Source organism: Rattus rattus, chromosome 15 (assembly GCF_011064425.1).
Source record: "Rattus rattus isolate New Zealand chromosome 15, Rrattus_CSIRO_v1, whole genome shotgun sequence".
NCBI lineage: Eukaryota > Metazoa > Chordata > Mammalia > Rodentia > Muridae > Rattus > Rattus rattus.
This window is the reverse complement of record NC_046168.1, coordinates 30789654-30812067: the sequence shown is the minus strand read 5'-3', so window position 1 is coordinate 30812067 and position 22414 is coordinate 30789654. Positions and strand designations below refer to the sequence as shown.

General features: G+C 41.8%; 1 protein-coding gene and 1 pseudogene across 2 annotated transcripts in view; both read right to left on the bottom strand.

The window, feature by feature from the left end:
* Osbpl1a (oxysterol binding protein like 1A) overlaps nucleotides 1-22414 on the bottom strand; it is a 186910-nt gene that overhangs the window by 137393 nt on the left and 27103 nt on the right. The window contains exons 5-12 of one of the 2 annotated variants that reach the window (XM_032886004.1): nucleotides 20794-20905; nucleotides 15414-15499; nucleotides 14299-14443; nucleotides 11223-11284; nucleotides 11013-11060; nucleotides 9486-9559; nucleotides 9319-9382; nucleotides 3683-3781 (exon numbers count right to left, since the gene is read on the bottom strand). In XM_032886004.1, coding sequence (XP_032741895.1) covers nucleotides 3683-3781; nucleotides 9319-9382; nucleotides 9486-9559; nucleotides 11013-11060; nucleotides 11223-11284; nucleotides 14299-14443; nucleotides 15414-15499; nucleotides 20794-20905 — 690 coding nt within the window. The remainder of the gene's footprint in view (nucleotides 1-3682; nucleotides 3782-9318; nucleotides 9383-9485; nucleotides 9560-11012; nucleotides 11061-11222; nucleotides 11285-14298; nucleotides 14444-15413; nucleotides 15500-20793; nucleotides 20906-22414) is intronic. The other variant, XM_032886005.1, reaches the window with a different exon arrangement.
* Nucleotides 839-1163, bottom strand: LOC116884778 (annotated as a pseudogene).

Below are 22414 nucleotides of genomic sequence, written 5' to 3'. Positions count from 1 at the left end.
ATTATAGTTTGCAATGCTGCACTTTTACGGGATTTGTGTGCATCCGTTTCTTTCTCTGCTGCTGAGTTCTCTGCATCTGAGTTTCTTCCTCTGTATGTTTCTTTGTTTTTTCCAAGTTTAACTGTAACCAGCTTTATTAAAGATTTTTTTCATAAACAATCATAGTATTTCAGGCAGGACATGGGCAGACAGTCAACAATATATAAGAACTTCCAAATTCCCTTCTTGTATAAACTACCCAAATCAGAAAGCCACCATAAAACCCAATGAAGTCTTCATTCAAGTCTTTGAAAAGGGGAAGTAGCTCAGAGTAAGGACTGACACTTCACATTAAGGGTGTTGTTCAATGACTTTCCACACGCCAACCCTGGCTGTCAGGAACTGAACCTGGCAGAGTCATCAGTCTGAAGAACCACAATCTTTTATAAAAAACCAGCGCTCTTCTGAGAACACTCGAGGAAGTCACTGTGAAGTCCACATTGCCCAATAGACTAGAAAACCAATTTTGGGGGTCAGGTTCCAACAGGTCTCTGACTTTAAAGGAATTCCGTCTATGTTGATGGTACAGGGGAAAGAGGATATAAAAATGAATTGAGTTTTCCCAGACCACAAGACACTTTGTGCCTTGGTGGCCACCTATGCAAGACCAGGATGTCTCTCCTAGAAGCCAATAGGAGCCTTTCAAAATTATCAAGGAAAGAGGTTTTCTGTCCTCAGTCCAGCTTGGGTGATATTTTGTTAGTGACACATGATCCTTCCTCCCCAACAATCAAATGTTCTGTGTGCTAACAATAGTTTTTTAAAAAAAAGTAAAACAAAATTCTACATTTTTATAAAACTTGATAAAAAATAGTATTTCCAACTGTACAGTCACCAGAAGTACACAGTTATCAAAAATGCACACACGTCACTCGGCCTCTCCAGCACCTTCAGCTCCCAGTGCCTGGTCTGTGTGGAGTCTCCATTCTCTGCAGGTGGCTCGCATCCTTGCCGGCGTCCGCCTTCCCCTTCTTCCCTTCTCTCCCTTCTCTGCAGGGCCTTTTTGGGCCTGGGCTGTGGCTTTGGAGGAGCAGGTTTAGCAGTGAACCTTACAGATCTCTGTGGCTCGTCCTTCACCCTGGCTTTGTCTCTTTAACGTCCCCTTCAGCCTTTCTTTTGGACATGGCGGTGGCAGCGGTGGCAGGGGACATTGGCACTGAACACAGGTTTGGTCCGTCTGCACCTGTTTCTTTTCTGCATCAGAGTTTCTTTCTCTGCAGCTGAGTTTCACATGCTTTTTCTTTGGCTTTTTCTCCTGGTAGTTTACTTATTTCATCCTATTCTAATTTATTTGTTTTATTTTATTTTATTATTACTTTAGATGCCTATTTGCATTCTAATAATAGAAAGGGGATGGATTTCAGTTTGTGGGGAGTTTGGAAAGATCAGGGAGGAACTGGGGGAGAGGAAATTAAAATTGAAATATATTGTATGGAAAAAATGTTTTCAATAAAAAAAAAAATTAGAATTAAAATCTGTACTCCACCAAACTAGAAAATCTAAAAGAAATGGATAAATTTCTTGATATATACAACATACCAAAGTTAAAACAAGATGAAATATACAATTTAAACAGATCAATAACCCATACCAAAAAGAATTTATTAAAAGTCTCCCAACCAATTAAAGAATAGAGCAAGTTAAGATGAATTCAGCACTAGAATTATACCAGAGCTTTAAAGAATTAATGTCAATATTCCTCAAACTATTCCACTAACTAGAAACTTAAGAGACATTTCCAAGTTCATTTTACAAGGCCACTATTACCATGATATCAAAACCACACAAAAACCCATTAAGAAAGAAAATTACAAACTAATTTTCTTTAGGGATATACATGCAAAAGAACTCATCAAGATACTTACAGACAGAATACAAGAACACATCGGAAAGATTGTGCACCACGGTCAGGTTAGTGTCATCCTAGAGATGTGGGGATGATTTGACACAGCTAAATCAATAAATGTAATCTGCCACATAAACAAACCGAAGACCTCAGAGACGGAAATGGCCTTTGACAAAATCCAACGTTCTCTCATGATAAAAGTTCTGGAGAGACTAGGGAATTCATGAGAATACCTCACCATAATAAAGGTGGCTTACAGCGAGCCTACACCAACATCAACCTAAACAAAAAACCAGGAAGAAGGAAAGAATGCTCATTCTCTCCATAAATATTCAATATAGAACTTGAAGTCTTGGAAGGAGATCTGGAGGCTACAAATTGGAAAGGAAGAAGCCAAAGTATAGCTTTACCTGCAGATGATATAATTTTATACATGAAAGACCCTAAAACTCCATCAAGAAATGTCTATCATTGATACACAGCAAAATATATGAGTAAAAAATTAGCACATAAAAATTAATAGCCTTCCTATAAACAAATGACAGACTGAGAAAAAAATCAGGGAAACTACCTTTCTCAATAGCCTCAAAAATTAAATTAAAAAAAAAAAGCTTGTGGTAAGACTAACCAAGCAAATGAAAGACTTGTGTAAAAAAAAAAAAGAAACTGAAGAAAAAAAAAATTCAAAGACACCGGAACACAGAAAGAATCCCCCATGCTTGAGGCACAGTTAGATTCAAGTTAAGAGAATGGCTATCCTGCAGATTCAACAGAATTCCAATACGGTTCTTTGGGGAAGTTGGAAAATATTTCTCGACTTCGTCTGGAAACACAGACACATAGAAGAAACGGGATAGCTAAAACAACAGTGAATAATTCAAAACTGCCAGAGGCAGCACTGTCCCGGATTCCAAGTTGTACTCTACAGAGCAAACAGCAGGATGTTTCCATAAAAACAGCCACGTGAGCTATGGAACTGAATCAAAGACCCATTCGCAAGTCCACACACCTATGTGAACCTGAGTTTTCACAAAGAAGCCAAAAACATACACGGAAGACAGGACAGCATTGTTAACAGTGGTGCTGTTCAAACCGGATGGCTGCATGAAAACAGACCATATTTAGCACTCTGGTAACTCAAAGTGAGTCAGGGAGGAGGACAGGCATCCTGAATAGAAAGTGAGGAGCAGCCTGAAGTCACTGGAAAGGAAAGGACGGACGTTCTGAACAGGACACCAACAGAACAGGCACTAAGAACAACAATCAACACATGGGGCTTTCTAATGGCAAGGGACCCCATCATTTGGGCCAAGAAACCTACAAAATAGGAAAAAAAAAAAACCTCCCAATTATCCATCTGATAGAGGGTTGGTATCTAAAATATACTAAGGTGGAAGGAAAGATGGACACCCAAGAGTTGTCCTGTGACCTCCACACACACAGTCATACTCACACACACACATGTACATACACACACTCACACACACACACACACACACACACACACACACACACACACACGCACACACACACACGTACATCTTACTTCAAAAGTTCTAAGTTATATTTATGTATTTATTTCTATGAATAAGTGTGCCACAGCACAGAGATCATGGATATGAACCTTACATCAAGTTTGGTAGCCAGCGTCTTTATGCCCTGGGCCATCTTACTGGCTTACATTCCCAACAAATAAATAACTGTTAATCAGTATGACCAAGATAAGATCTTAGATGTTAATACTGAGCATACATTCCTAAGTTCTGGGAAAGCTATATGAGCCGATGCATAGATTACCTCTCTCGATTGCTGTAGGCTGTTCTTAGGAACCCGAAAGCCATGAACGGTGTCATCAAAGCATCGGACAGAGAAGAGGCAGCCATCTGTAGGTTTCACCTGCATACAAAGAAATCGTCTACTCAGTGGAAACAATGTCTCTTGAAATTATCCCTCACAAATGTAGCATTTTAGCACAATGTAAGAACATTTAGTGGAGCAATCCCGAAAGCTGATAAACATGAGAAGAGAATCCTCAGGAGATTGGGGCCACCGGGGCAGCTTAGCCACCAACCCCACCATCCACTTGCTCACTCCAGAAAACTCTCAGGCTTCACTGCGTGTGTGGCCTTAGACTCACCATCAATTACATATAAGTTAGGATGTACTCGGGCTATAAAATCCTTGACATATCAAAGCTCCAATTCCTTCATACCATTCTCGAACATTTTCTCTGCGCCAAATGTAGACAGTGTTTTAACTGAGTATAAATGGCTAATTGGTAGATAAGGTTGAAGATGAGGTGGTAAAGGAGGTGAAAAGAATTAGAAATAATTATTTTTCAATAAAAATTAGAAATGGAGGGGATTTAAAAGCACAGAGGTTGGACTTCTGTTCCAAGACCTACTACAGGAATGCTGGGAGAAAACAACAATGAAACAAGGTTGCCAACCCTCCACTGTCCCACCCAAAACAAAACCCACCACAGAAGGAACTGAACTGACAACAAGCTTCAACCTACAGGGGGTGAGGGCTCTCAGAGGAGCGGGGTCAGAAGCTGTGAAGTGGCTCCCATGGCCCAGGTGGGACGGCGGCTGTGTCTCTGAGAATGACTGAGGCAAAGCTGGACAGCCAGACACTCAAGAGAGCAGGATGGCCTCCCCAGAGACAATCCGGGGATGCCCGTCTATCTCATCACTCTCATCTAGGAACCGCACATCACAGCTTCAAACAACTCACCCCAACAGGGCCAACCTGCAGTGAGACCAGAGGCTGCTCAAGACATGTTCCAGAGCAAGACCAGTACAGAACCCACTCTCCAGGCTGTAACTGTGAGTGACCCAACGTGAGGAAGCAAGTGAGCAAAATCACATTTAAAATGATTCATTAAAAGTCAATGACTGTCATAATGGAAACAGAAACTAAAATATATACCACCTACAAGAGACAGAAGAAAGATACAGGTAGGTTCAAAGTAAATGATAGGTAGTCAAAGGGCCAGGCTGGTCATATGAACATCAGACAGAAATCAATTTTAACAAAATGTCAATTAGGAAAACATCATCAACATGTATGCCATCAATAACAGCCACAGATATAGAACTCTACATGCACAGGTAAAGATCTTAATATTTATCAATTAATAATAATTAATAATAAACTAGAGAAAAGATGTGCAAACAAACCATCATGACTCAACTTATAAGACATATCACTGAACAATAACAAAATGCTCTTTATTTTATTTATTTACTTGTATAAATTTCTTGCATGTGTGCATATATATGCACCACATTTGTGTATGGTGTCTGCAGAGGTCAGAAGAAGGTGTCAGATTCCCTGGTAATAAAGTTACAAAGTGTGGGCCACTACATGGGTGCTAGGAAATAAACCAACATTTCTCTACAAAAGCAACAAACGCTCTTAGCTGCTAAGCCATTTACCTTCCCAGCATCAAGTACAAATACACTATTATTATATTATATAAATACAGTTATTGAAGAAGCCTCAGTAAGTCTGACAGAATAGAAATCATACAGTGTGTGTTCTAAACCAAAATAGAATTATTAATCCAGAGCAAGATAACCAAAAAAGCCCAATTATTTGGGGGTTAAACATCATACTTCTAATTTTTAGAATTATTAACTGACTCTAGGAAGAAATCATAACAGAAATTAGAAAATAGTTTAAATGATAATGAACTAAAACCTACCAAAGCTAGTGGGGTAAAACAAAACCCAGCTACCAATAGTAAAATATGGTTTGAAGGATCTGCTGGTAAAGAAGAATGATCTCCCTATTTTAAGTTTTAATCTTAAGAAACTATGACAGTATGCACGAGGTCCAGGTCCAATCCTAGTACCCAAACAAAATGCCATCAAAGTGTGAGAAAACAAATTAAATCCAAGCAACTAAAGTTTGGGCTTTTTTGTTGTTTTGTTGTTGTTTTAGTTTGCAGTTGTTGTTGTTGTTGTTGTTGTTGTTGTTTTAATGCCACACATGGTGGTATATGCCTGCAATAGTAGCACTTGGAACATAGAGAACTCAAGGTCGCCTTCCCTCCCCTACACAGTGAGTTCAAGACCAGCCTAAGCTGCATAAAGCATTCGCCCTTATGGGCAGCGCTCCTGCTGAAAGGTGCTATGAGGCTGTTGGGGAGGAATCAGCAAGCTGCCCTTACCCTTGAAGACCCAACGCAGTACCACTGACAGGTCAGACAAGGTGCTCTCAAAGGCACAGTAGTCGAAAGCCTATTACAAGGATAACAACTACCCTCTGACTGGATCTTAACCCTGACCCACAGGAGGGAATTCTCATCTGGCACTGTGAACACAGTAAAAATATAATGTCTGGGGATTTCATAGGCAAGGTATTCCCTCACAGGGAAGATATTGCTGTCATTTTGCTAAGTGAAGATGATGTGCCCATCCAATTACTTCCTAAACAACTGTGTTTATTCACAGATTACTGTTGCTACCATCTCTGGAAGAAAAGACGTTTCCTCTTTGCTGAGGGCAAAAATGGTCAAAGTAATGAGGGTACATGGCAGTCTAATGTTTAGCCATAAAGAGAACATCTGTGTTGTCACCACCACCGTCAATCCCCAACCACTATCATCAAAGTTCAGGAAACCCTGTAGAAGAGTAAACAGGATTGTAAAAGCCCAAAGAAGGGCACACGGTGCATAGGATATGAGAGAAGAAGGGCGAGGTGGGGAGAGAGGAGGACGAGGAAGAGGAGGAAGAGATGGAGGAGGAGGAGGAGGAGGAGGAGGAAAAGAAGGAGGAAGGAAGAAGAGGAAGAGATGGAGGAAGAAGAGGAGGAAGAACAGAAGGAGGAGGAAGGAAGAAGAGGAAGAGGTGGGGGAGGAGGAAAAAGAATCAGAAACCACTGTACAATGAAAACAAACCAAATAACAGCATACACAAATACATGAGCTGTGTCCCACTATAAAGTCAGCATGGACGTTCGACAGTTCACATAGCCAGGACAATCTTGTAAGCACTGAGCAAGCTTCTTCAGTTTAAAACACTCTGCGAAGCCACAGTGAAGAAAACTGTGTGATGCCAGCAGGTGCACGAGTCAAGGAAAGAACCAAGGCCTCGCAAACGGTCAAGTGATTTCAGCAGAGTACGCCAAGACCACTTAGTCATGGACAAGGGGACAAACTCCAAAGCTCGGTGTGAGTGCAGCTGGGTATCCACTGCCTTCGTACACTGCAGAAGAATGAGGCTGAGTCTGTACCTCACACCACGTACAAAAGTTAACGCTACGTATACCAACTCAAAACGTTAAAACATGATCTATGACGTTCATGAAAGGGAGAGAAACTGACAGTGTACCTGCAGTGCTGTCCTAGACAAGGCGCCACTGCAGGAGTGACCAAGGTAACCAGGAAGATTACACTGGATCAAAATCTAAGCCCTTGGTACGTCAGAGAGCACTGTCATCCAGATGAAGAGGGGCATTCAGAGTGGAGAAACCATCAAACCGTTGTGTGCGCAAATACCCAGAGTACAGGAAGAACACTTACAACAAAAACCATCCACTGACCTGAAGGACAGGGAAAAGGGCTTAGTAGACGTTCCTTCACCAACTGCACCTAAAAAGACCACACCTCACTAAGACAGGGCAAGGCAGATCCCAACTGTGCTGAGGACCACACCCGAAGACGACCACAACACAAAGAACAACAGGCAGCGTGGGTGAGCGGAGAACCCTCCAGACCCTAAAACTGGAACCACAGTATACGCCAGCAGGCCTGTTTTTAGGCATATATCTGCAAAGTACTTTCTACACATGCTCATCACACGGGCAGATACAGTGCACAGCAGTCAGTAACTCTGAAGAACTATAAAGTCCACTGACAGCCAAGTAAGGATGAATAAAGAAAACGTGGCGTGTCGTGGGTATATGAGGCATAGGACCCTGAAAAAGGAAATGTGGTGGCATGCTAAGACCCAAATGAATCAGGAGGGCACTGTGCTAAGTCGAAAAGACAAGCATGACTCCACCTATGTATGGAACCTGGAGTGGTCAACTTCAGCAAGACAGAAAGTGGCTGGATGGTACATGCTGAGGGTGAGGGGCCTGAATCCAACAGAGTACCTAACCATCGGGAGAGGAAAAGACTTCTGGGACTGCATGCTATTCAAACTAGCACAATAATTAAGTGTACTTAATGTCACTGAACCATACTGTGTAAAATAGTTACTGTTAAGTTCTATATATTATAAATATTTTATTGTAATTTTTTAAAGGTTAAGGATAGGAATACCTATATTAAAAAAATTTTAATCAGGGGGCTGGAGAGATGGCTCAGTGGTTAAGAGCGTTGATTGCTCTTCCAGAGGACCTGAGTTCAATTCCTAGCAACCACATGGTGGCTCACAACCATCTGTAATGGGATCCAGTGCCCTCTTCTGGTGTGTACGAAGACAGCAATAGTGTACTCATATAAATAAAAACCTCAATCAATCTAGGTGTCTACTCTATGAAAGAAGAAATTGAACATGGCTTGATTCATGTGGCTATTCAATGGGTCTCCTTATGCTGTGCTGATACAACTCACAGATAAAGCTGTAAGCAGACCACTGCATAAGAAATTACAAATTATAAAACAGGGGAGGTATACCAGCAGGACCTAATCAACTCCACAGAAGCTACAGTTTTAAAAATGAAGTGGGAGAAACTAACAAGTTTACTTTATATGAAGTAAACTAATAAAAAGATTGCGATAGAGCCGTAGTGTAGAGCAGAACCAAGGGCAGGAGGAGGGGAGCACAGGCAGCAGACAGGAAGGGCAGGGTGAGCATGGCAGAGCCTCAGTCTTTTGTGTCCAGTGAGGGCAAAAGAAAGGGCCTGCGAATGGCCCACCTTGGTCGCAGTGTGTTCTGAACTGACGGACAGTTTACTCAGCCTGTAACCTCTCACAGGGGAGTACGGCTGTGCAGAGCACACTGAGGTGGAGAGCAAGACACACGCACCTGAGGGCAGATGGGCTGCTACAGTACAGACAACCCTACTGCACTTAGATTGCCTGGGCTCCACATTAGCCCAAGCAGTAAACAGAGACATCTCAGCCTCTTAGAGGGTAAAATGAAACAGCTGGGACTGATTGTCACAAAGGCTTTAAGTTTTATTGTACTCCCAGAGAAGCTTCCAGATTTACCCATGGAAAAGACACTAGTGTACCTCCAGTGGTGACAGCTGTCTAGATTGTTTTAGCTCGACTGTTCCAAACACAAGTGGAAAGAAACAAGTTGACTCTGTGTGTGGCGTGCAGGCCTGCACATGCACAAACAGAATCTTTAACTTAATTGCTCTCACAGATGAAAACCCCGTTTCCCATGGAGTCTCCAGAGTCTGCAACGGTTAGGACAACCAACCCACTGCAGCACGGACTTCACAATCTTCACAAACACACATCTCCTTACCGTGCACACCGCTTGAGTCAGGTGTTTGCATCCTTGGCGGTAAGAATTATGGACTGCATCAGGCCTTCAAAACAAAAATTAAATCAAGGCAAAGAAAAAGACCTAAATGAAGACTCTACTATTTTAAATGTTATTCTAAAAGTTAGTAAGGCTTGGGTGATACTCACTGCTTCCTGTACCAGGAAAGGACGCCGTGTTCTAACACTACCCAGAATAACTTCCAGCCAAAAAATCTTGAACTCTAAAGGAAAATGAAAAAAAAAAAATTTCTATGCTGATGTGTCTGGATTTAAATATATAACTAAGGAAAAGTAGTTAAGTTTAAATAGACATGTTTGAGACTTCTACCCAGACAGGAGGACTGAACAATAAGCCATAAGAAATTTGAGCTCAGATATTAAATGCAACATAGCCCTCTCTACAGGGTGTCGGAACACAAAGCACAAAGCCACACTGGTAAGGGCATAGTTTACAGCTCTAACAGTTCTCTGCAGGGTTGTCTACAGAAAACGCAGTTCTTGGCTTTAAACACAACTGCCTCAAAGCTTGATTGAATGTCTAAAGAGAGTTAACTTAAATTCACTTATATAACATACATACAAAAAGTTCATACAGGGACTACTTATGGATGCAAATTGTAGTAAGTACTACCATGATTTATTCTAGAAAATGACTAAATTCTAAAGCACACAGAAACGTTTACAGCAGTGAACGTCCTTCCTAGGACAATTCATGAAGTAACGTTCCATGGAGCCTTCAATAACGTGATGTTTATAACAAAATGATACTGCGATTATGACTTAATGAGAAAAAACTTTCCTCTGCCCCTCTCTGTTAAAACTTGCACACCTTAAAGTATAATCAGCTTAAATGAAGTGATTGATACAACACAGAGGCCTTTGAAACACACGAGATGTCAATTATCTATAGAGATGTCAGCCTGTGAGAGCCCAATAAGGTCCTCATGACTTGAAAATATTATAACTAAAAATATTCATTTAAGGGCTGAGGATGCAGCTGTGTGGTAGACATGAAACCTAGCACACAGAGGCCTTGCATTCAAGTCTCAGAGACACTCAGAATAATGAGCCGAGCAAGCATTTAGTACTTAAGGTATGCAGCATCACAGCTTAGCTCACAACACTCGCATTTACCTGAGCTACAACTGAACAAAACCATCTCATAAGGAAGCATGTTCCATAATAAACCGTAGTGTCCCAAGAACGTACGTGGACGGGCTTTTAGAACAACACTAAGATCCACAAACACAAGCTAGGCTTTGGGTCTAGCTTGGTGGAAGAGAGTTTTCTGAGCCTGCACATGCCTGGCAATGTACACTGGGGGGAGGGAGGGAGGGAGGCTAAAACACGAAAAACATTATGCAATGCATGATAGCAGCCCAGAGCCGTGCAGTCTTGGTTGCTGCCCTCATGGCCACAGGGCTGACTGGGAACTGCAGCTCACCAGCACTGCCCAGTAGCATAAGGCAAGAAAAGATAAAAATTCCAAATTAGAGTACAGGTGCTCCCAAGTACACACCTTTATATGGCACTAAAAAGGGAAAAACTCGTAAATCATGGTCAGTCAGGGACATTCTATAAGTCTGAAAAAAATGGGAAAAGAAAAACAAAGACCAGAAACAAAGCATTAAGAATCCCTTCCAGCCTCTACCATCCAGAGAGGGCCCCTCCTACCTTCCAGAGAGGGCCTTCAAAGCGTTTCAGGGCTTTGTGGACAACCTGCTGGAAACACATTTCGTTAAAGATGCATCCACAGAGCTGAAGCACTCATTCAATCCTTTTCAAAAGACTTACTGCTTTAGGAAATCAGAAATCTAGCAGTTCAATCTGTCAACACAGACCTTAGAAACTCAGAACTGTAAGGTTTAGTCCACCAATACACACCTTATTACCAACAAGGATATGTTTCATTTCAGCGCCATGGGCAAGGTCAAGAGGTTTCTGATCTGTGTAAAAGTACAAGGAAAAATGTCACTATGTCAACCACACAGCAAAATTTACTACAACTGTAGCATATAATGCTCCTTTGTGCTTTCAAAAACTCCTCCCCACCAGCAGAAAATAAAAACAAAATCACCTGCCAGAAGTTGCCCTCTTGGTTCTTGAAGGCCTCCTTTTAGGGAAGCCAGTCAGTCAGAAAACCTGATTGTCTCAGAACAACTCTGTCCAGGTCACATGACCACACAGACAGTTGAACCATGAATGACTGGTGGAACAAATTACCACAAGCTCACGAGTTTAAAACAATACAGATGTCTTATCTCATAGTCAAGTTCTTTAAGCCTTACATTGACTTGTTAACTATTCAATTCTTTTTTTTTTAGAATTTATTTATTTTATGTATGTGAGTACAGTGTAGCTGTCTTCAGACACCAGAAGAGACATCGAATCCCATTACAGGTGGTTGTGAGTTACCATCCCATGTGGTTGCTGGGAATTGAACTCAAGACCCCTGAAGAAGCAGCCAGTCCTCTTAACAGCTGAGCCATCTCTCCAATATGATTGCTCAATTCTTTAAAAAAAAAAACCAAAACCCTGGTATGTATTAGTCACATTTATTTCTATTTCTTCTCACGCAGTCTGTTATGTGCCGATCACTATTATAAAGCACCAGCGATTTATAATGAACAACACAGGACACAGTAATAAATTCATACTAAAAAAGATGTAACAGGTAATAAACCATGGTATGCTAACATAATTGATGACATATTTAATAGACAATAGCTACCACTTCAGGTAGAAAGTCAGAGACTGGTGCTAGGTGACCTCGCTGAGGAGGGATGGTTACTGGACAGGATCTTGTGAAGACTCAGGGAACAGCTAATGCAAAGGCCCCAAGAGAGAAATGAGACAGGGTGAGAGCCCTGGAGGCAGTGCACACAGAGCCAGACGTCTGTGAGCAACCGTAAGTGACTCGATGGGAAGCCTCTGGAAGGTCTTAAGACAAGAAGCAATATGATTTGACTGGTGTTCAAATTCTGTGGAAGTGTTTAAGTTTAAACTTTGAGAAATTACAATCTAACTAACTGATCCTATTATAGTGCTTCAGGTTTTTATCAGCTCTACCAACATAGAAACTCATATGCCATATAATTCTAATTTAAACCACACACCATACAGTTATAATTTGAAGGGCATAATTAAGTCGTCCTTAATATACTCAGAATTACACACCTATGACACAGTTGTTTATGGAATCTTAATCTTGTATTAATATAATGAAATACTTATCAAGGGAATGGTATGCTCTGTGGAATGGAAAGGCCATAGTTTTTATGTAGAGAAAAGACCATGAGCTTGACTCGTTCTGAGGCAGAGTAACAGAACTGCTGACGTGGGAAGCAGGAACTGCTGACATCTGCTTCTTGAGTGAGGAGAAAAACCCTTTTAAAATGTTCACTGAGAACTCAGTCATCAGCTCAGTCTTTCCACACAGCACCTAGAAAGACAACACTCTGCCAATTCTGTTATCCCCAAGGATCTACAGGGCACTTTTGAGAAACTATCCTTCCAGCAGAGGGAAAATGGTAGTAGGATTTCTGTCATAAAATTCAAAATATGTCAAAAATAAGTTCTGAGGCTGCTGCCAACTGGATAAAATCTCAGCCGCATCTCTGGACTCAATGTCTGCAGGGCAGGCACTCAGGAAGAGCTCAATAAATCACATTCAGAAGTAAATGAGCAGGCTTCCTACCTACATGAACTTGTAACCAGCAATTTCAAAAGAAAAATGTGTGCGTGCATGCGTGCGAGCGTGTGTGTGTGTGTGTGTGTGTGTGTGTGTGTGTGTGTGTGTGTGTGTGTTATTAAAACAAAACAAAATAAAATGACTGGAATAATGGGGTATTTGAAAATGCATGAAACATCTTTGCCCCTTAATGGACAATAATACCACCTCTCTTCAAATTAATTTGCACAGAAGGAAATTTCCATTTAATCCCGTCAGTACTGTTTCTAGGAGTCTAACACCTTCAATGTCATGTGCAGTTATGCATGCACGGCAGTATTCAGGGCAGCAACTGGATGCCCAGAAGAGAAGCACAAACGCATATAAAGCATTCTAAAGGTTAGCAGTTTTTTATATCATCCTTAAGAATGCTTCAGTACACAGCAAATCTGCCTACTGCTAAAAAAGGATGTCTAACCACAAAGTCAACTATGAGACAATTTTTTGGATACTCATAGATATTTCCAAAGCAGTAAAACCTTTGGGTCACCCAACGCTAACTTCCCCAGATTGCTCTACAAGCTAAAAGTTGGCTTTCTCCTGTTGTCTGGGCAATGGCCAAGTGTCCCTATTACAGTGTACTTAGGGTCATGTCTCAGTGTGGTTTGCTTTTGACTTTCTCATATAAAGTGGCCCCAAAGAACTATGCTGAAATGCCGGCCAGTGTTCTTAAGGCAGGCTTATGATGAGCCTTAGAGAGAAACCCTAAGTTAAAGATGCTGCACTTAGACTAAGGCCCCACTGCCATGACCTACGTTAATGGATCAGCACCACATATCACAGAAGGTAACCTTAAACAGTAGCACTCATAAAGCAAGGCTGTACAAATAATGAAAAGGCCATGACAAGAGGGTCCTGATAATCTAGTCCTGGGTTCTCTTATAACAGTGCTTCAGCAAGCTCTAATTCTGTACTGATGGCAACCTCAGAGCATATAACTGCTACGAACAACAACAACCGATTACAGCTATCTTTCCTTGATGGTAGGAAACCATCACAACACTCTTTCTCAACACTGGTATACACTGGTATCATTTGGAGTATGGGGTGAGTTACTAGTTAAGTCTTAAAAGAGAAGAAAGTGTCATTCTTTTACTTTTGTGAATGTCCTTATGTAAACAGGAGACCACCCAACTTAACAAAGACTGGATACCAAACAAAATAATTTGCGCAATGCTGATCTCATTTTTGGAGTCAAACGCCCAAGGATGACTCTCATCACATGCTCACCGTTCTTGTTCTTCAGGCTGGGGTCAGCTCCGCTTCTCAGAAGCTTTAAGACACACTGCTTGTGGGCCCGGTAGGCTGCACAGTGCAAGGGAGTATTTCCTAACTGATCTGAGCAGTTCACATCAGGAGGATTGGGCCTGCTGAGCTAACACAGGAAGGCAATGTGATTATACACCAAGGACAGGCTTCCCCTCACAGTATGCAGAAATGGCAGGTTCGCAGACCCTGCACCTATGGTGCACTCTGCAGCCGACCCATGCTTGTCCTCGGCAGGTATGAGATCTGAGGTCTGTGTCCTGGCACCAAACACAGCAGCTGTGCTGCCCACCAACGCCTCACAGTAAGAGGTCACTGACCTGCTCATCCCCACAGTCTTGCATTTCACACTCGTGACAGCAAAACTGTCACCGACCAACCAACACCAACCAACAGTCCCGAGAAGAGCTAAACCCGAGATGCTAGAAGCATAAATGTCAAGGCTCTGCCGAATGTGTCCTTCCCTCCTTACTGCTTTAGCAATCTCTATACCGTCTCCATCTCAAAAAAATGTAAATGTTGCAGGTACTATACTTAGAAACCAAAGAAATGCTTTCAAGTGAGCTAAAATAACTTTAAAGCAAATGGCAATGCCTCGGTCTTGAATTCAGAACAAATTTAGTTTCCTATTTAACGAGGCCGTGCAGGAAATGGAAAGAACGGAGAAGTAGGCAAAGCTGCCAGCCTGCTTGCTTGCCCTAAGTCCTTGATGCAAACACTGCCTCGTCTTGGTACGTCAGAAGGACAATATTCTCTCAGAGTTTATTGTTTATCAGAATGGGGAAAACTTCCTCCTTGCCTGGATTCTGTCATTTTTTTTTAATTTTAAATGGGCTTAATTTGAAAAAAAGTTAATTTTGTTTACCTTAACTAATTCCTATGAAAAACTGGATTCTCAATCATCAGCACATAAACAAACCTAAATCATTCCCACACTGAGCTGCCAGGCGCTCGTGTGCATGTGTATAGTCACACTTCTTCTAGGGTGACGGTAAGAGGTTCTCTCCCACAGACACCAAATTACGAACATTTACGAGGAAAACCCTCCTAACATAGAAAGAAATAATGCTTCTTGTTACCAGAGCTGACACTTCAGCTGTTCTTCCTTCTCTAGCTGCTCCTAGAAGCAATTCTTCAAGCTTTCTTTGTTGAGTCCTTTCCACAGCTGCAAGAGGAAAAAATACATCTTAATCTATGGCAGTGGCTCTCAACCTTCCTAATGTTGTGACCCTTTAATACAGTTGTGTGGCCCCCAACCACAAAATTATTCCATTGCTACTTCATAGCTGTCATTTGCTACTGTTATGAATCTTAATGTAAATATCTGAAATGCAGGATATGATTTATGACCACTGGGGTGGGCTGGGGAGGTGCAACCCACAGGTTGAGAACTACTGCTCTACAGCCAGCTGTGAGAGCCTGAAAAATTCAACAAAGACATCAGAGGACCTGAACTGAGCTCCCAGCACTCACGGTGCACAGCACAGCCACCTATTAACTCCAGCTCCAGGCCATCTGACACTCTTCTGGCTTCTATAGGTACCCACCATACACACATGAAACACATTATGCACACACACACACACACACACACACACACACACGGACTCATAAATAAAAGTAAATACTTAAAAAAAAAAAAACACAAAGAATAAGTTGATCACAGTGTAGAAAAAGACAAATGTTTGAACCGAAACTCAAATACGGTTAGATTTGGGAGTTCGATTTAAAGACACTAGGAATTTATTCATTATAAGACTTAGCATAGGGACTGGAGAGGTGGCTCAGAGGTTAAGAGCACTGACTGCTCTTCCAGAGGTCCTGAGTTCAATTCTCAGCAACCACATGGTGGCTCACAACCATCTGTAATGAGATCTGATACCCTCTTCTGGTGCTTCTCAAGAAAGTGGCAGCAATCTCACATATAAAAAATAAATAAATCTTTAAAAAAAAAAAAGGTTTAGCATAGAGAATTATGAACTTTTGATGTCAAGGTTAGTCTGTGTCCACTGTGTCCATAAGAGTACAAATTACTCATGTGTTTTCTGATACCATGCAGTAACCCAAGAGACGAGCTCACCGACTTAGTGCTCCACCCATTACATGTCCTATATGTAACCACATGGACCAAAAACGCACACTGGAGAGCATTCAACTGACAGGCACACCTGTCTTTCCAACAACCCCTCCTCATACACACACGGTTGCTGAGGTACAAGTCTCACTGTGGCGCTCTGCAGGCCTGGAACTCACTATAAAGAAAGACCAAGCAGGCTGCAAACTTGAGGCCACATTCCCTTCCTTAGTCATAGCCACTCCTCTTCAGAACAGGCATTACATAAAGCAGAGCTGGCATGGCGTCTCGAACAACAGTGACTGGGAGACGACAAGCACGGTGTGAGATTATGCATTAGATCTAGATTGGGAGATGTCACGTGGGCAGCTGATAAAATATGTATATGAAATGTACAATATATTACAAAAGGCTGAGTAATCCTCATCCAAAATTCCTGAATTTAAATAAAGTGTTTTGAGTTTTAAAAAAAATTGTAAACTTTTGGGGTTTAAATTTTCAGAGATTTTTGTGTGTTTGTTTTGTTTTCTAGATTTTGGAATATTTGCAAACTTTACCAATAAAGTTTTCCTAATCCAAAATTAGAAATACTCAAAGGCCCTTCACTTTTTAGGCATCATGGCCTTCAGAAGCTTTGGAATGTGGAGCCACACCGATTCCAGTTGGGGATGTTCAGTGTGTACAGTAATTATTCATGCATGAGTGTTTTACCTGCAATATGCACACACACACACACACACACACACACACACACACACACACACACACATGCCTATACCATGTGGGTGCTGGGATGGACTTGGGTCTTCTGTAAGAACAGCAATGCTCTTAGCCGCTGAGACGTCTCTGCAGCCCCTCAATCTGTCTATTAGGGCCGTATTTTCTGATGTTGATTATCACAGAGTCAGCCTTTGGCGCTCATGGGTTCTATCTCAGGTTTAAACGGAACAGAATACGAAGAGCCTGTTCTGAGACCCGTCCTGAGCCCCGTCCTGGCCAGTGCTTCCGGAGTATGACACGTCTGCTTACACAGCATCACACTGCGTGGGTACCATGCACACTGTAGAGACAATTAGACTGATCTTCCCACGGGGCTATCAGTGCCGTCCAGAGGACAGAGGAAGATTCTACGCAAAAGTACTGGGACAACTGGTTCTTACAGGAAAGGACCTCTCAGAGCAATGCAACTTTAACTCAAAGTGGCGTGCAGGCTTATAAGAGCCAAGACTCTTAAGACGGAATATCTCTGTGACATTAGACTAGGAATAGCAAAAACAGAAGAACAAAGGAGGGTGGGAAGCAGAGCAATGGGTACTCATCAATCAAACAACGACATGTCCAATCAAACTGAACTTTTTAAGTAAAAAGGCAGCTTCCAGAATGGGAGGAAAATTTTTTTAAAAAATTGTATGTCTGAAAATGGACCTATATAAATAGCTCATAATAAAATAATTTCTGTACACTTTAAAGGTATATGGTAGGCAACCTGTAAACTCCACTCATAAAAGGCATTTGGGTATCCTTGTATTTTAGAGTTCACAGTTCTAGGATTTTAAGATTCTGAAAGCAAAAACCCAAAGAGAGTGTGGGGTTTCACTGTGATTCTATATGAAAACACCCATTTGTTTATTATTGTTATTACTTCACACAGTACATCCTGAATGTAGTTTCCCTTCCCTCCAATTCCTCCTGGTCCCTCTCCCATCTCCTTCTCCCGGAGATCCAATTCTCCACTGGAGGAGGAGGAGGAGGAGGAGGAGGAGGAGGAGCACCACCACCATGGTGGTACAGGAAGACGATGCAAAGATCCTCATGTGAAGGCTGCACAGAGCAACCCAGTATGATGGGAAGGGTCCCAAGCAAAGCCAAAAGAGTCAAAGACACCCCTACTCCCACTGTTAGGAGTCCCACAAGAGCACCAAGATCCTACTACAGTGTTGTACACAACCATAACAGAAGGCCTAGGTCAGAACCACACAGGATCCATGTTTGCCGTTTCAGTTTCTGTGAGCCCCCACAGCCTTCCTTAGCTGATTCTGTGGGACAAGCTACTGTGGAAACACCTCAAGTGTTCAGAGGCAATGATGTCACTCGGTATGCAAATGTCTTTCTCGTGGTTCAACAACAACAATCAGAACCAACTCAGCATCAAATAATATTTAAAAGATAAACTAGAGGCAAGATGTTTATATGCATAATCTAAGCAAAAGGCAAAAGGCACACAAGTATTCGTGTAATTACTCCTAAACCTTTCTATAGTCTACGAATCAGAAAGACACAGAGAGAGAGAGAGAGAGAGAGAGAGAGAGAGAGAGAGAGAGAGAGAGAGAGAGAGAGAGCTAGTCCTCACTAGAGCCTGACAGAACACAGAACACCCTTTGTCATGGGAAACTCGCTGCATGTTTCCAGGCAACTCGCCCCTTGGACCCGGCAGAGGGCCCAAAGATACACTCTGCTGTACCCAGCCCATTAGCTAAGACCGTCTCTCTAAACACCATCACTTTAGATACTTAGGTGTGGATTCCTTATGCATATCTCTAGTTCCTGTCTCTGCATGCTATCTGGTTGTTTGGCTTCTGGTCTGCCTACCATCATGGTGAACTGTCCCCAGCACATCTGGAGTCAGCAAATGGCGACTTAATGATGTCTACAAGTGGCATTATATCTGGGAAAGGTGATCTCATCAGAAAAGAATCACTCAATTAAGCCTCTATCCTCTATTCCTCAGGCTAGGAGCACAGGAGCTGACAAACGACATTACCTGTGAAGTCTCTAAGCCTTTGCCTTCACAGCTTGGTTTTCGGAGGGGCCTTAGAGCATGTCTTTGCAATCGCCCTATTAAATGTCCACCTGTCAGACTAACCCAACTTTCAGTGTATCAGGAAAAGCTCAGTCCTGGGTTCCCATGAGAAGTAGAATGACAGGACAGGATCAGAAACAGTTACCTCACAATGTGTTAAAGAGCAAAGGCCAAAGCCAGTATGAGCCACAAGCCCTTATGCTGCTACAATGCCTGGGAGAAGGTAAGTGAGGATCTGGTTACTCAGTGAAATCTGTGAGTTCAAGGGAAAGCACTGATCTATAGACGTGGGACAAAAAGGTCACCCCAAAGATCAGCGAGAAGAAGGTAGCTGGATGTGACTAGTGCACTCCAAACCCACCAATATGTGCAGTATGTATTGATAACGATTCTCTAATATAGGTACCTAACAGTCACTATTTTTAGAACTACAGAATAAGCAAGAAGATTTCAATTGATTAGAAAATTGTTACAAGCAAGACAGTGGGTTTCACATGAATAAAATTACTAACAACTACAGTTACAAAGTTAACACCCTTAAATACAAAGTTGTATCACCCTTCTCTGAATTGCAAAAAAGAGGAACAGGATATGTGTGAAGGCACAGCTGTTATATTCAGACCTTATGTGTAAAGTAGAAGTTACCTGGTCTAGCCTTACAGCAAAGCCTGGGCCATTCAAAGGCTAATCCTATTACCTAAGCAGGGGAGTGGTTTTGTTTTAAACTGTAGTGGAGAATTTTCTCCGTACTATCAAAGGCTCATACATCTTCTTAAATGCAATTAAATCTCTGGTGTTCATAGCAATTAAACCAATCCATCAAGAACTGAGTGTTGGTATTACAGCACAGTGGGGTCCTGTGGAAGCTGAAGTAAGACAGAAATCTGCTGTGTGGACAGACTAATGCACAAGTCCAGACAGCAGTGTCCCTGCCTTCTCCTGTCTCTCATTATCTCACTGCAGCAGCTTATCTAAGCCAGGCTGCCTTGTGTCTGAATTTTCTACTTCTCATTTTGTTATGCACTGAAAATGTATTTTTAACCTGCTATGTTCTTTTATAAGTGAAGATTTTAATAGTCATAAAGTAAATGCTACAGCTTGGATGTGAAATGTTCCCCCAGTCTCTCGTATCTGAACATTTGGTCCCCAGCTGCTGTCTGTGTTTTGGGGGCCACGAACATTTGAGAGGTGGGACCTTGCAAAGCAAATGGATAGGTGAAATGGGCCTTGAGTTTCATAACCCAGACCTACTTCTGGCCCTGTCTCTGCTTCCTGTGCCTCCACAGTAAAAGAACAATCCCATCATGTGCTCCCAGCACCACGGAGCCACCTGCCACGCCTTCCTGCCATACTGGATTTTAGCCTTTCACACTGAGAGCAAAGGACATCTTCCCTTCCCTAGGCTGCTTCTGTCTGCTACTGTGCCACAAGTGACAATCAGAGTGAGGGGACAAAACGACACCTAAGATATGACTCTATGATGACATCAGCAACAGAGGGGTTTGCCGTCATCCACATCGATGCCACAAAAGTGTGTTTAAGCACCTGTGGCCTTAGCAATAATAAAAGAAAGCACTGTGCTTACCTTCAAGCATTTGTCTGATTTCTTTGTCATGGGTGGCTTCTTTTGCTGTCTGTCCATTTCCATTTACGACTGTAGTGTCAGCGTTGTATTCTAAAAGAAGCATTACTAGCTCCTAAACAACAGAGGAATTATTAAGTTGTTATTAAGCTACGGCTTTATTATACGACAATCCTTTTTCGAATTAGTGATTACTATAATTTCTAAATTAGAAAAATATATGTAAGCATCTTATCAAATCAATTATGCCTACAAATTCTGCTAACAACTTATAATTGCTTAAACAACTCCTAACCCAGAATGAATATATAGACAATTTTTTAGTTGACTTTTAAAAGTAAATGATCTAGGGGCTAAGGAGACAGATCAGCTGTTAAGAGAACTTGCTGCTTGTAGAGAGGACCAGATTCACGTCCCAGCATCTACAGGATGGCTCACAGCCATCTGCAATCTCTGCTCCAACAGGCATGAACATGGTATACATTAATGCACACCGGCGAAACATTCACACACATAACAGGAGAATAAGTAAGTTTAGAGAGAGTTCAGTACATTCATTCATTTTTATAAGGCCCGATGAAAATAAGAATGTATAAACTAATTTCAATATTTTAAATATTTTCTAAAATGGACAGAGTGATAGGGCGAATCACGCTGTTAGAAGTCAATATTCAGGAAGAAAATACTAGTCATGTTTACTCTGCATGGTTAACTTTTAGAGCAATACACAAGTCCAGCAGCACTGGAACACCACACAACCTTAGGCAGTGACATGGAGGGCCCAGCGACAGACACATGGCCATGCCCTAGGATCCCTGCTCCCAGGGAGGGTGGCCACATTCAGCCTGAAACACACAAAGTGAGGTCCTGTCACACCACCCTAGACTTTTCCTCCTTCCTGTAAGGCCATAAAATCTACATTATTTTTAAGTATTTATACAGTAGAAATGCTTAAATAATGTTTAAGCTATAACAAAACTAAGTCTACTATCTTAGTTACTATATGATAACCACAAACATCTCAGCCTATTTCTTTCCAGACCAAGCTCCTCCCAGTAGGCTTGGGCCTTCCTATGTAGCCCAGGCTGGCCTCAAACAATCCTCTTCCCTTGCTTTTTCCAGAAGATAAGGCCACAGGAGATACACAGGGAAACAGTTAGGAAAACTACTAGTGTTTTACTAAAGGAATTTTTTTTAAGGACACCAGTATTTTGCATCATTTTAGAGGTAATGTTTCATGAAAATATTTCATGTGAGAAAATGAAGAACCCAGAGCCTGGTAAAAATTACTTAGCAAAATTGTGGTGATGGTGGTGCACACCTGAGAGGCAGAGGCAAGCAGAACTCTGAAGTTGAGGCCAGCCTGATCTATAAAGTTAAATTCCAGGACAGCCAAGGCTACACAGAAAAACCCTGTCTCAGAAAAAAAAATTACAAATCATGTATTTGGTAAGAGACTTTTACACTAACATACAAAAAAAAAAAAAAGACCTGACAACTAACAACAAAAAGTCCAATTTTAAAATGCAAAGAGGAGAGTATGGCAGCATATGCTTGTAAACCTAGCAGTGAGAAAGCTGAAGAAAAAGGATCATGATGAGTTCAAGACCAATCTGAGCTCCAT